The 15,542-nt window shown below is 40.9% G+C and overlaps 1 protein-coding gene across 7 annotated transcripts in view; it reads right to left on the bottom strand.

Annotated features, from left to right (window-relative positions):
• R3hdm1 (R3H domain containing 1) overlaps positions 1-15,542 on the bottom strand; it is a 153,612-nt gene that overhangs the window by 1,693 nt on the left and 136,377 nt on the right. For all 7 annotated transcript variants that reach the window (XM_042683451.1, XM_042683449.1, XM_042683450.1 and 4 more), the window contains 4 exons: positions 12,780-12,952; positions 7,674-7,818; positions 1,601-1,683; positions 1,099-1,183 (listed from right to left, as the gene is read on the bottom strand). In XM_042683451.1, the coding sequence (XP_042539385.1) occupies positions 1,099-1,183; positions 1,601-1,683; positions 7,674-7,818; positions 12,780-12,952 (486 nt within the window). The remainder of the gene's footprint in view (positions 1-1,098; positions 1,184-1,600; positions 1,684-7,673; positions 7,819-12,779; positions 12,953-15,542) is intronic.

Raw genomic sequence — 15,542 nt, 5'->3', positions numbered from 1 at the left:
TTTGGGGGGGGGAGGGCCTGAACTCTGGGCCTGGGTGCTGTCCCTCAGCTCTTCAGTTCAAGGCTACTGCTCTACCACTTGAGCCACAGTGCCACTTCCGGCTTTTTTCTTTTCTGCTTATGTGGTACTGAGGAATCGAACCCAGGGTCTCATGCATGCAAGGCAAGCACTCTACCACTGAGCTACCTTCCCAGCCCCTGGCCAAGATTTTTTTTTTGGGTCTGGTCGTGGGGCCTGAACTCTGGGCCTGGGTGCTGTCCCTCAGCTCTTTAGCTCAAGGCTAGCGCTCTACCACGTGAGCCACAGTGCCACTTCCGGCTTTTTTCTTTTTTCTTATGTGGTGCTGAGGAATTGAACCCAGGGCCTCAGGCATGCAAGGCAAACGCTCTACCACTGAGCCACCTTCCCAGCCCCTGGCCAAGATTCTTGAATAAAGTATGAAAGTGAAAGCACTTTGCTAGCATCTCCTCCATGGGTGTGACAATAACTTCTTAAAAAACACAGAGGCTGTTCACATTAGTGCTCTTCTCAGTTCTCTTTTTCCCTAGTCCCCTTTCATTGCTCCTAAACTCATCTGCACCTCTATATTTACTCTCACATGTGGACCAAAACAGAGTTACAAAAACACATCTCTCAGGAGGTGAGATCTGAGGATTGTGGTTCAAACCCAGGCTAGGTAAGAAAGTCTGTGACTCATCTCCAGTTAAGAAGCTGGAAGTGGAGCTGTAGCTCAAGTGGTAGAACATTAGCCTTGAGCAAAAAAGCTCAAGGGACAGCACCCAGGCCCTAAATTTAAACCTAAAACTGGCACAAAAAACAAAAGGGTTGGGAATGTGGCTTAGTGGTAGAGTGTTTGTCTAGCATGCATGAAGCCCAGGGTTCGATTACTCAGTACCATATAAACAGAAATAGCTGGAAGTGTACTGTGGCTCAAGTGGTAGACTGCTAACCTTGAGCAAAAATCCCTCAGGAACAGTGCCCAGGCCCTGAGTTCAAGCCCTAGGACTGGCAAAAAAACAAAACAAAACTGCAGTGTAGTGTATTTTCAGAATGTCACAACTTTGCAGACCCAAATCCAATTGCCACTTGAGGACACACCTGCCTCTCCTGCTCCAAGGTCTGTAGATGCAGCTTTTTTAGCTTGCCTCCTTCCTCTGTTCCCATGCCTGCTTCCAGACTGACCCTGGAGACACAAAAAGAGTTGAGAATCAAGGTTGATAATGCTGAAATATGCGTAAACATACTTAGTTTGCGTTTTGTATTTCAGTAGAAATAAACCACAAGCTTTCTGGATTCTGCTCTATAGCAATATGTTCTGTCTCTCATTGTACCTTGTCACCTGAAGGGGGCTCTCGCCCTGGCTACCTATCTTTTGGTAGCATTCCTAGCTTTTTGAAGCATGGCTCACCCTATCAGCCACTGCTTAACTCCCTTGCTCGGATCCTGATGGAGGCAGTGCTTACAGGCATAAAGCAGCTGCCTATGGCACACGCAGCACTTCTTGAGTAGTACCAACAGATAGGCAGTCCCCAACATTCTTAGCAACAGAATATGTTGTTCTGTGACAAAGCCTATGAGGTCAGAGAGCTGTCATTCATACCTGTTGGTTTGGAATGTGTCCATGTAGAACTGCAGGAGGGTTGTATTGCAGAGGCTGGCCAAGCAATGGATACCTGGCATCTCCTATAAGCCAACAAAAACATTTTAATGTTTAATGTACCTCCCATATTTTCCTGAGTTGTCCAAAGTAAAGAACAGGAGAAACAAATTCAACAGCATAAAACAAATACTGATAATTTATGTATTTAAAAAATAGCTTGGTGCTAGTGGTTTTTTATGCCTGTGAACTTAGTTGCTTGGGAGGCTGAGATTGGGAGGATTGTATTTCGAGGCCATCCCATGCAGAAAAGTTCGGGAGACTTATTTTCAATGGAGTTAGATATAGTGGTTGTGTTTGTGGCAGATGTACCTACACACAAACTCAGGCAGAAAGTGAGACTTTATCTAAAATATATCTAAATATATTTAGATATCTAAATATATCTAAAAAATAACCAGCAAAATAAAGGACTGGAAGTATGACTTCCTCAGTAAGAACACATGCTTAGTAAGCTGGGTGCCAGTGGCTCATGCCTGTAATCCTAGCTACTCAGGAGGAAAGTCCATGAGACATCTCCAATTAACCACAAGAAAACCGCAAGTGGTGCTGTGGCTCAAGTGGTAGAGCACTAGCCTTGAGCTGAAGAGCTTAGGGACAGTGCCCAAACCCCAAGTTCAAGCCCCACAAGTGAACAACAATAAAAATTGCCATATTTTAATTAATTTCATTTATTATTATTATCTTTAAGTAGTTGTACAAAGAAGGGCCCATTCTACAAAAATATATGAGTACAAGGTGTCTGACAACATAGTCACCCATTGCTCCTAACCCATCCCTTCTCTCATTTAAAAAAAAAATTGAGGGGCTGGGAAGGTGGCTCAGTGGTAGAGCGCTTGCCTTGCATGCATGCCTGAGGCCCTGGGTTCCATTCCTTAGCACCACATAAGCAGAAAAAAAAAGCCGGAAGTGGTGCTATGGCTCAAGTGGTAGAGCGCTAGCCTTGAGCTGAAGAGCTGAGGGACAGCGCTCAGGCCCAGAGTTCAGCCCCACGACCGGACCCCCCCCCCCCAAAAAAAAATTGAGATTAGGTGATTACATAAATTGCACGTGTCTCACAGTCTTGTGGAATAGTAATACTTAAAGTCACAAACACATTTTAACCTTCACAAGGAAATTTGTTATTATCATGCCATATATTTTTAAAGAACCTAGGTAAATATCTGAAATGATTAGGATACAACAGAAGTTATTTTAAAACTGATTGTTTTGAAGCAATTTCAACTTTTAGATTAATTTTTTTTTTTTTTTTTTGCTCAAGGCATTCAACTAGTAAGCCATCTTCCCAGCCCCTAAATTTTTTTTTTTTAATTAGTATTATTAAGGCTGGGAATGTGGCTTAGTTGTAGAGTGCTTGCCTAGCATGCATGAAACCCTGGGTTTGATTCCTCAGTGCCATATAAACAAAAAAAGCTGGAAATAGCACAGTGTCTCAAGTGGTAGAGTGCTAGATTTGAACAAAAAGAAGTTCAGGGACAGTGCCTAGGCCCTGAGTTCAAGTCTCATGACTAGCCAAAAAAACCAAAACAGAATACATTTAGACAGAAAGAACTCGGGAAAACATTATATTCTATCTCCCCAATTCACTATTAATTACATACAGCTGAGTTGTATTAACCAAAAAATATATTTATATTCTAGGCCTTAAGTCTGTTTTTTTTTTTTTGGTATGTCATGGGGCTTGAACTTTGGGCCTGGGCGCTGTCCCTCAGCTCTTCAGTTCAAGGCGAGTGCTCTACTGCTTGAGCCACAGCACCACTTCTGGTTTTCTGGTGGTTTATTGGAGATAAGAACTCACAGACTTTCCTACCCGGGCTGGCTTTGAACTCGACCCTCAGATCTCAGCCTCCTGATTAGCTAGGATTACAGGTGTGAGCCATCAGCACCCGGCTTGTTCTTTTCTTTTATGCAATTAATGGGGCTTGAATTCAGGGCCCTTTGTTCATTTGGTTTTCTCACTCAGGCTGGTGCTCTACTCTTGAGCCACCGCTCTACTTCTATCTTTTTGCTAGTTAACTAGAGATTAGAGTCTCAGAGACGATTCTGCCCAAGCTGGCTTTCAACCATGATTCCTAGATCTCAACCATCTGAGTAGCTAGCGTTACAGGCATAAGCCACCAAGCTCCTGGCTTGAGTCTGCTCTTCATTTCTCATTAAATTAAATTTGAATTTTCAATGTAAATATTTTTGACTGAGGAGCTCAGGTGTTCAGTGCCTATATATCTTCTTCTTAAATCTTTTCATTTAAAAATCTTTGTTGAAGTAGTCAAGATGGAGACCTTTTCATTTGTTTTCTTCACTTAGGAGTGACTAAAGCCATCACACAGTAATGGCTTAATAAATGCTGACAGCAAAAAGTTTGTCCTGGAAATTTAATTTGGGTTACACTTTCATTTAAACCATGAACAACTGAATTTAGTATAACCTGTAATTAGAAGAGGGTTATCAATAAGTGCTAGAAAAATGCCTTCAGAAAATTTATTTTTCTCCACTTCCCACCATTTTACTCATTATCGAAAATAGTCCAATTCATCTTGCAAAACAAAAACAAAACAGTACGTACTGGACACATACATTACATTTTCCTTCCTATGGCTTTAGCCCACCACAACCTTCAGGATATCTTATATCTTTTTCTCCTCATTCGTAACTATAATAGAGAAAAACAAGGAATGGACTTTCAACCATAAAATTCTTTCTATGTTGCCCAGGTTAGACTTGTTGCTATCCTGCCTTAGTCCATGCTAGAATTACAGGAGTGTGATACTACTATGTGACTTGTCTGGCTTGGCTTGTTTCTTTCTTTCTTTTTTTGGTCGGTTGTGGGGCTTGAACTCGGACTGGGCACTGTCCCTGAGCTCTTCAGCTCAAGGCTAGTGCTCTACCACTTGAGCCACAGCACCACTTCCAGTTTTCTGAGTGGTTTATTGGAGATAGTCTCACAGACTTTCCTACCCAGGCTGGCTTTGAATTACAATCTTCAGATCTCAGCCTCCTGAGTAGCTAGAATTATAGGCTTGGATCACTGGTGCCCAGAAAATGGCTTTCTTTCTTTTCTTTCTTCCTTCCTCTCTTTCTTTTCTTCCTTCCTTCCTTTCTTTTTCTTTCTTTCTTCCCTCCCTCCCTCCCTCTCCTTCTTTCCTTCTTTCTTTTCTTTTCTCTTGCCAGTTCTGGGGCTTGAACTCAGGCCCTGGGCGCTGTCCCTCAGCCTCTTTGTGCTCAGGTCTAGCACTCTACCATTTCCAGCCACAGCCACTACTTCCTTGTTTTTTCTTAGTATAATGCCTCTGAGATTCATATTGCTGTGCATAAGCCTGCTCTGTACATTTTTACTATTAAGTATAACCAATTGTAAGGAGATACCATAAATTTGGCCAGCTTACTATTGTTTGTCACATCTAGTTTGGACTATTATAAAACAAAGTTGTTTTAAAACATTTTTGTATAAGTATGTATGAGTATGTTTTCAATTTCTTTTTCACCTCAGAATGAAATTGTTGTGTTGCATAGCAATTGCAGTACACTGCCACTACTTTTCCTAAAGTGGCTTTAACATTTTATACTCCTAGTAGGTGTGAGTGACATTTCATTCTGTTTTTAATATAAATTTTCCTAATAATTGACAATGTTAAGTAAGTTCTGAAAGACTTAATGGTTATCTTAACAGATATCTTCTTTTTTGAAATACCTGTGTATTTAACCTTTTTTTTCGTTTCTCTTTGGTGGCTTAAATTCTAGGCCCGGGAGCTGTCCCTAAGCTCTTCAGCTCAAGGCTAGTGCTCTACCACAGGAGCCACACTGCCACTTCTGGCCTTTTCTGTTTATGTAGTGCTGAGGAATTGAATCCAGGGCCTCATGTATGAGAGGCAGCACTCTACTGCTAAGTCACCTTCCCAGCCCCCCACTTGTTTTTTTTTTTTTTTTGCAGTACTGGAATTTGAACTCAGAAGACTAAGCTTGCTAGGCACTGCTCTGCCACGAGAACCATAAGACCAGGCTATTTTTGCTTTAACTATTTTTTTTAGAAAGGGCCTTGTGTTTTTGCTTTCAATTGTCCACCCTGTTACCTATACAGTGTGCTATTTCCGTGAAACTATGGATTATGGATTGAGATGGGATTTTTAATAAATGCTTGGTTTGGTTGGCCTCAAACTGTGAAAACTACCAGATCTTTATGTCCTGTATAGCTGGGATTACAAACATTGAGTCCAGCCTGTGTAACTAATTATTTTATTTATTTAATATCATGGTGGGGATCCTGGAGTTTGAACTGGGGTCTGGGTGTTATTCTTTAGCTTTTGTACTCAAGGCCAGTTTAGCATTCTACTGCTTGAGTCTCAGCTTTACTTTTGGCTTTTTAGTGGTTAGTGGAATTTGGTGCCAGGATTGGCTAACAATGGCAATCATCAGCTCTCAGACTAGTAAGTAGCTAGGATTATACATAAGTGTCACTGGCACTCAGTTTGTGTAATTTGCTTTTAAAATTGCTTACCATAGCCAGGCTGGTAGCTCAGCCTGTAATCCTAGCAACTCAGAAGGCTGAGAGCTGGGGATTGTGGTTCAAAGCAAGCCCCGGCAGGAAAGTCCGTGAGACTCTTATCTCCAATTAACTATCAGAAAACCAGAAGTGATGCTGTGGCACAAAATGGTAGAGCACTAGTCTTGAGCTGAAAAGCTCAGGGACAGTGCCCAGGCCCAGAGTTCAAGCACCACAACTGACAAAATAAATAAATACAAAAAATTGCTCACTATATTTTGACAATATTCCCTTTTTTATTTATATATTTTTTTGCTGGTCGTGGAGCCTGAACTCTGGGCCTAGATGCTGTCCCTCAGCGCTTCAGCTCAAGGCTAGCGCTCTACCATTTGAGCCACAGCGCCACTTCCAGCTTTTTCTGCTTATGTAGTGCTGAGGAATTGAAGCCAGGGCCTCATGCATGCGAGGCAAGCACTCTACCACTGAGCTACCTTCCCAGCCCCCTTTTTTATTTTTGTAGTACTGAGATTTGTGGTAGAGTGCTTGCCTTGCATTCATGAGGCCCTGGGTTTAATTCCTCAGCACCACATAAGCAGAAAAAGCCGGAAGTGGCTCTGTGGCTCAAGTGGTAGAGTGCTAGCCTTGAGCTGAAGAGCTCAGGGACAAGGCCCAGGCCCAGAGTTCAGGCCCCACGACTGACAAAAACAAAATACAAAAAAGCACTACACAGAAGGGTTACAGTTACATGAGTAAGGTAATAAGTACATTTCCTATCGAGCATTGTTACTTCCTGCTGCTTTGTTTTTCCCCTACCATCCCTTTCCGCTCCACCTCCCCAACACCCCACCCGCCCCAAAGTTGTAAAGTCCATTTTCAACATAGTGTCTTGTACACCTCATTGTTACAATGGGTCAACCTGTATTCTTGTTTCAGCATTTTGTTATTTCCCTTCCCCTCCCCAAATTAGAAAAATGTATATACAAGCTGCAGTGACAACAGGGGGTTATATCATGGGGAAGAACATACATGATTTTTTTTTCTTTTTGGTGCCAGTTGTGGAGTTTAAACTCAGGGCCTGGGTGCTATCCCTGATCTTATGTTGCTCAAGGTTAGTGATCTACCACTTGAGCCACAGCTTAATTTCTGGCTTTTTGGGTAGTTAATTAGAGATAAGTCTTATGGACTTTCCTGCCCCGGCTGGCTTTGAGCCACAATTATCAGATTTCAGCCTCCTGAGTAGCTAGGATTTCAGGGGTGAGCCACTAGCTCAGCTATTGATTCTTTAAAACATGATTTTAAAAGACAAATACTGGTAGCTTATGCTTGTAGTCCTAGGTACTCATAAGTAACAATTATTAGCAACAGAACATTAAGATTAGAAGACTTTATATATAGTAGTGAATAGATATACTTGGGTGAAGATGAAAATGCAGCTCTGTGGAAAACAGAAAGGCAGCAATATCAAGATGAGTTACCAGATAACTGTGAGTGGATATCTTAAAGTTTTCTGAAGCTATGACTTGTTTCATATATACTCACCCTGACCAGGAACAAAAGGTCTAGAAAACTGGGACATGATGGAAAGCGGTGGTCCAGATGGACGTAGACTTTTCAGAGTAGACAGCTGAGCTGGTGCTGGTGACTGCGCTGGTGAAATAATGGGACTGCTGAGTTGAGGGTTATGCTGCAATCACAAAACATGGAGAAAGTAGGTTATACTTGAGCAGGCTGTATGAAAATTTCCTTTGGTCAAATTTTTTATTCTTCTTGATTATAAATATGTACTCATAAACAATATAAGGAAATTGGGGCTGGGAAGGTGGCTCAGTGGTAGAGCGCTTGCCTTGGATGCATGAGGACCTGGGTTCTATTCCTCAGCACCACATAAGCAAAAAGAAAAAAGTGGGAAGTGGTGCTGTGACTCAAGTGGTAGAGCGCTAGCCTTGAGCTGAAGAGCTTAGGGACAGGGCCCAGGCCTAGAGTTCAGGCCCCACGACCGGACCCCCCCCCCCAAAAAAAAAAAAAAAACAATATAAGGAAATTCACTAGGGATGCTACTTTTGGAGAGAAGGGAGGCAGGGAGTGTGATAGAAGGGATGAACCTGATTGGAATATAGTATAAACATGTATGGTGATTTAACAATGAAACAATTCCCTGTATAATTAAGCTAACAAAAATATGTACTCATTACATTATAGAAATATTTAATCAACTCCTAAAAATAAACACAAGTATTAGTTATAATTTTTCAATGAACGTAGAAATTGACTATATAGCCTGTGTGCATGTGTTGGTACCAAGGCTTGAACTCAGGGCCTAGCATTTTTTGCTCAAGGTTAGTGCTCAACCACTTGACTCACAGCTCCATTTCCAGCATTTTGGTGTTCAATTGGAGATAAAGAATCTCATAGTCTTTATTGCCTGGGCTGGCTTTGAACCACAATACTCAGACCTCAGCCGTATGAGTAGCTAGGATTACAGTCACCCAGCTTGGTAAAGCTGTTTTGTACGTCGGCAATAATACTATTCTCTCTTACAAAAGAGAATGCATATTCATTTCATTCTGACTTACATGAAAACAATATGAATAAAATGAAAAGCTTAACATTTCATTTTAAAATAATTTTATCCAAAAATTATAAAAAATAATTTCATAGAGTATTTTAAAAGAATTTCTGAGGATTCTTACATGATAAAATTTAATTACATTTGTTTTCTTTCTTTTTATATAGAGTAACCTGTCACTTAACAATAATGATTCATGAGGATTATACTAGTAGGAAATTATACAGTTGTATGTATATCATAGAATGCTACATAAATTAAGACAGCTATAATGTTACTAGGTGATAAGAACTTTTCATCTTTGCTACAATTTGGAGGTGGGTAGTAATGTTAATTCAATCCAAGGCCTTGTACCTTGCTAGATAAATGCTCTACTAATGAGTTTCATCTTTAGCTGAAAAGTATTATTTGTTTTTTGCAGAGCTAAGGATTGAACTCAGTGTGCTGGTAGTAATTTTCTAACTTATGATTCCTTCTATATTACTTCACAATTTTCTGTAGGATTTATTCATTCTCCTCCATTTATTCATTACCAGTGTGGATTCATGGATTCTTTTTTTATTCTGTAGGTAGTCATTCATTTCTACCAGTCTTATCATCTAGCCTACATCTGTGTTCTTTGTCACACCCTATCATTCTTCTACTCTTTCCTTACTTTCTGACAACTGGATGGTGTAGGCATATCTTGTACTTCCCAGCATCAATCCTGGCAAGTTATTTTCTCTAAAAGCAGTGCTAGTTCCTTTTAATGAAGAATGACATTTAAAACTGCCATCTGAGCTGGGTGTTGGTGGCTCACACCTGAAATCCTAGCTTCTCAGAAGGTTGAGAACTTCGGATCATCGTTCAAAGCAGGAAAGTCTGAGACTCTTATCTTACTCCAGTTAACTTCCAAAAAAAGCCAGAAGTAGAGCTGTTGCTCACGTGTTTGCAAGCCTTGAGTCCAGAGATAATAACCTAGGTCCTGAGCTCAAGCACCAGGACTTACACACAAAACAAATAAAACAAACTACCATCTGGGTAGTAGGTGTATCTTTCTCATTTCTTTTTAAATTTAATTTTTTTCTTTTTTTTTTTTTGCTAGTCCTGGGGCTTGAACTCAGGGCCTGGGCACTGTCCCTGAGCTTCTTTTTGCTCAAGGCTAGCACTCTACCACTTGAACTACAACACCACTTCTGGCCTTTTTTGTTTATGTGGTACTGAGAAATTGAACCCAGGGCTTCATGCATGCTAGGCAAGTACTCTACCACTAAGCCACATTCCCAGCCTGCTTATTCATTTTAGTATGAACACTTAAGGATCTTCTTCTAAATGGTACAAAACTATTCATGTAGTTACACTACACTTTAGGGAATATCAGGACTATAAACAATTTTTCTTTATTTCTTTTAAAATGCTCCCCTGGTATATGTTATCTTTATTTTTTGGTGACAGTACTGAAGCTTGAACTCAGAGCCTTTCCCTCTTGGTTTTTTTGCTCAAGGTTGGTGCTCTAGTACTTGAGCCATACCTCTACTTCCAGCTCTACAATGGTTAATTGGAGATAAAAGTCTTAAGCTCAGGCTGGCTTTGAACTTGAATCCTAAGATCTCAGCCTCTTGAGTAGCTAAGATTATACTTAAGGCACTAATATCTTGTTAAACCTAGAGTTCTTTTGTTTTTATTTGGGGTGCGTGCGTGCGTGTGTGTGTGTGTGTGTGTGTGTGTGTGTGTGTGTGTGTGTGTGTGTGTGATTTTTTGCTCAAGGCTAGTGCTATCCTTTGAGCTACAGTTCTTGTATTTAGGTGGTTAATTGGAGCTAAGAGTTTGACAGACTTTCTTGCCAGAGCTGCCTTTGAACCATGAATCCTAAGATCTCAGGCCTCCCGAGTAGCTAAGATTATAGCATGAGCCACCAGCGCCCAGCATAAATATACCCAGAGTATTGATTAGAATCAAGTTCAAATTATTTTTGGCAAAAGTACATTATAGGTGACACTTTCTTCCATACTACATTAAAAGGTAAATAATAGTACATAATAGTACATTTAGTACATAAATAATATTTAGAGCTTTAATACATCACTTCATCAGTGATCACTAGGTTCAATGGTGTTTGCCTAACCTATTAACTTTTTTTGTCAGTCATAGGGCTTCAATTCAGGGCCTACATGCTATCTCTGAACTTTTTTGCTTAAGGCTAGCTCTCTATTACTTCTGGTTTTCTGGTGGTTAATTGGAAATAAGAGTCTCAAAAACTTTCCTGCCTGGGCTGGCTTCAAACTGCCATCCTCAGATCTCAGCCTCCTAAGTAGCAAGGATTACAGGCATAAGCCACCAGTGCCCAGCTCTAATCGATCAACTTTAAAACTCTATAAACTTTTCCTAGTATTTTAACATCTAACTTTTCTTTTTTTCCCCAGTCCTGGGGCTTGAACTCAGGACCTGGGCACTGTCTCTAACTTCTTTTGCTCAAGGCTAGCACTCTACCACTGGAGCCACAGCACCACTTCTGGCTTTTTCTGTGTATGTAGTACTGAGGAATTGAATCCTGCTAGGCGAGCACTCTACCACTGAGCCACATTCCCAGCCCTATCATCTAATTTTTCTTATTCCATTATTTCAGTAGGGTTCCATAACAGCAATCTTCTAATTCTACCATTGCTTTTGTTTACTTGATTTTTTGTTTAAAAAAAAAAACCTCGGTGTGTGTGTACATATACGTGTGTGTGTGTGTGTGTAATTTATTTATTTATTTTTTGTATAGGGATTGAACCCAGGATGTTGCACTTGCTAGGCAAGCACTATGCTACTGAGCTACATTCCAGCCCTACCATTGCTTTTTTTTCCCCCCCTCCGGTTGGTCCATGGGGCTTGAACTCTGGGCCTGGGTGCTGTCCCTGAGCTCTTTAGCTCAAGGCTAGTGCTCTACCACTTGAGCCACAGTGCCACTTTTGGTTTTCAGGTGGTTAACTGGAGATAAGAGTCTCATGGAGCTGGGAAGGTGGCTCAGTGGTAGAGTGCTTGCCTTGCATGCCTGAGTCCCTGGGTTCAATTCCTCAGCACCACATAAGCAAAAAGAAAAAAGCCGGAAGTGGTGCTGTGGCTCAAGTGGTAGAGTGCTAGCCTTGAGCTGAAGAGCTGAGGGACAGCGCCCAGGCCCAGAGTTCAGGCCCCACGACCGGACCCCCCAAAAAAAAAAAAAAAAAAAAAAAAGAGTCTCATGGATTTTCCTGCCCAGGCTGGTTTTGAACCATGATCCTCAAATTTCAGCCTTCTGAGTAGCTTTGATTACAGTTGTGAGCCACTGGTGCCAGGCGACCATTGCTTTTATACTCTTTTGGGGGTGGGGGACTGGACCTGGGACTTAAACTCAGGGTTTCAAACTCTCCCTTAGATTTTTAACTCAAGGCTTACTTTCTACCACTTGATCCACACCTCCATTTCTGGCTCTGGCTTCAAATGGAGATCCCCAGATTTCAATCTCCTGAGTTAAGTTTAGAGAAGTGAGCCATTGGTACCCAGCCAAGTGGATTCCTTTATAAGAGGAATGTTTTATCAATGAATTGGCTAACACAGAATTGGCTAACACACACACACACACACACACACACACACACACACACACACACACACACACACACACACACACACACACACACACACACACACACACACACAAATGGGAAAGGAGGAATAAATGTTTTAAGTCTTTTTCTTTATGGAACTTTAACCTTTTCCTCTTTATGTGTTTAGTATGAAACTCAGAGCCTTCTATATACTAGGCCACTCTTTACAATCTCTTCTGATTTTTTATTTTTGGAGACAGGGTCATCCCAGGGTGGTCTCAAGCTCATGTTCCTCAGCATGCTGAGTTTATAGATGTGAACCATCAAACCTAGCTCTCTTTATTTGTAAGGATAATGTTTGGTGAATATATAGAAGTTATCATGTAATACTGACACATAATGTTGATAAAATACAGATAGAGATTTTCAAACATCTTTATCAATCTTCTTTTAGAATTTTAAATTCAATGAGATAGTTCATTTAGCTGATAAAAATGTAGGCTCAAAATGACAACAAAGAAAGTATCTTACCTGGACAATATTGTCTACATTGCTAAATTCCACACATTTCTGTCCTCTCTGGTGGTCACAGTAATATTTGTTTTGTTTCCACTGAGGGGGTGAGTGAGCACGAGATTGTGGATTGTTCGGTACATTGAGCTGCATCATTACCATTCCTCCACCAGGTGGTGGTGGTGGCATGGCTGAAAATCAGATTAGGACAGTGCATAATATCAGTGCTCTTTTAGCAACTTGTATCTCTGAAACTAGCTAGGATAACAATAATTTCACACTTCTGAATAAAATGTTACTATTAAGTATGTTTAGGCTTGAATATTTCACTTATCGTAAACATAGGCCAATAGTTACTCAGGAGACCTGAATTACTTCTGGCAGCACCTAATAGATACTTGAATATGTACAGAAGCAACAAAGGCTCTTTTCCTCCTTTTCTTTCCACGCTTCTTTCCTTTCCTTTTGCTCTCCATTGCATTGAAATCAGAAGACTGTGCGTGCCAGGCAAGTTTTGTAGCACTGAGTCATATCTTACATATTATTTTGTTTTATTTATTTTTTTGCTGGTCCTGGGGCTTGAACTCAGGGTTGGGTGCTATCCCTGAGCCTCTTAGTGCACTTCAGGACTTTTCTGCCTGGGCTGGCTTGGAACCTTGATCCTCAGATCTCAGCCTCTGGTGCTCAGCTTATTATTATTAAGGTTTACATTTCTTTTTTGGACAATGTCAACTCTTCCTTTGCTTTCCTCTAGTTTCCCCCTCTTTTCTTTTCCCACAAGTTACATATTTCCCACACACTGTATGTATACTGAATAGTGTGATTACATTTGTTCATCCTCCTTCCCTCCATTTCTACACTCACTTTGGCCCCCTCCCACCAAAAAAAAAAAAAAAGCAAAAACAAATACCCCACCACCAATAAAAATCCATTTCCATTTCCTCAGATCTGTATCAATAAATCTTATACTTTTTAATAGATGAGTAAAATTCCATTGTACGTATGTACACCATATTTTAGTGATCCACTCATCTTACTGATTCACCCATCTATTGTACTTAATTTTTCAAATAAAATATTTCATTTACTTTGTATTTTGAGGAAGGTCTTGCTATTGTAGGCCTTGCAGGCCTCAAATTCATGATCCTCCTGCATCAACCTCCTGAATGTTGGTTGAGGTTATAGGCGTGTGCTGCCATGCCTGGTGGAAAGTATTTATGTATGTACTTATTTATTTTGGTGCTGTTACTGGGGCTTGAACTCAGGGCCTGGTGCTGTTCCTAAGTGGTAGCACCTACCACTTGAACTAATACTCCATTTCCAGCCTGTCTCTGAGCCACTATACTCAGATCTCAGCCTCCTGAGTAGCTAGGATTACAGGTATGAGGCACTGGGGCTCCGCTGGAAAGTCATTTCTATAAAGTGAATTAATTAAAAAAAAGTGGGATATTGGCACAGAGCACAATTTTTGCATCCTGAAATATTCTACAACTCTGGAAAACGATTTTCCTATTTATTTATCTAATTTGTTAGTATTGTAGTACTAATTGCGCATAGTTGTCATTTCCCTACAAATGAGAATATGGTTAGCTAAACCTTGGAAGGGCTAACTGCATATCTATCTAGATAGATATGTATATATACATATCTATCTATGTATATATATATATTTTTTGCTGGTCCTGTGGCTTAAACTCAGGACATGGGCTCTATCTCTGAGCCTCTCTGTGCTCAAGGCTAGCACTCTACTTGAGCCACAGCACCACTTCTGGCCTTTTTTGTTTATGTAGTACTGAGGAATGGAACCCTGGGCTTCATGCATGCTAGGCAAGCACTCTACCACTAAGCCACATTCCCAGCCCTAGATATATCTTAAAACTTTTTCTCAGAGATGGGCGGCAATGGCTCATGCCTGTAAATCTTAGCTACTCAGGGGGCTGAGATCTGAGGATTGTAGTTCGAAGCCAGACGGGGCAGGAAAGTCCATAAGACTTTTTTTTTTGTTGGTCTTTGGGCTTGAACTCTGGGCCTAAGCGCTGTTCTTGAGCTCTTCAGCTCAAGGCCAGGGCTTTACCATTTGAGCCACAGTGCCATTTGGGTTTTCTGATGGTTTATTGGATATAAGTCTCATGGACTTTACTGCCCGGGCTGGCTTTGAACTATGATCCTCAGATCTCAGCCTCCTGAGTAGCTAGGATTACAGGCATGAGCCATCAGTGCCTGGCTTGTGACTCTTATCTCCAATAAACTACTCAGAAAAAGTTGCAAGCAGTGCTGTGGCTCAAGTGGTAGAGCACATGCCTTGAGCAAGCCCAGAGTTCAAGCCCCAGGACTGGCAAAAAGAGAAAGGAAAAGAAAAGGAAAAAAAAAAAAACAATAGGAAAAAAAAAAGCTTTTCTCGGCCAAAGTGGCCAATCCTCCACTAATAGTGATTTACTTTTTGGTGGTACTGGAGGATTGAACTCAGAACCTTGCGCTTGCTAAGCTGGCTCAACACTGCTAAACTATGCCTCCAGCCCTGTTTTTCTTTTTTCTGCCAGTACTGTGACTTAAACTCAATATCTTTGTTCTTGCTTAGCTTTTCTTCTCAAGGCTGTTACTCTATTACTTGAGATACTTCTTCACATCTGGCTTTTTGGTGGTTAACTGGTGATAGTATTCTCATGGACTATTTACTATTTTACATGAGATGGCTTTGAACAGTGATCCTCAGATCTCAGCCTGAATAGCTAGGATTACAGGGCACTGATGGTATGAATTACCACATGCCCTGTTTTTCAC

This window comes from Dipodomys spectabilis, unplaced genomic scaffold, assembly GCF_019054845.1.
Source record: "Dipodomys spectabilis isolate Male_0828 unplaced genomic scaffold, ASM1905484v1 ptg000081l, whole genome shotgun sequence".
Lineage (NCBI taxonomy): Eukaryota > Metazoa > Chordata > Mammalia > Rodentia > Heteromyidae > Dipodomys > Dipodomys spectabilis.
Note: the sequence above shows the minus strand (reverse complement) of the source record. Positions and strands in the feature narration are given on the sequence as shown.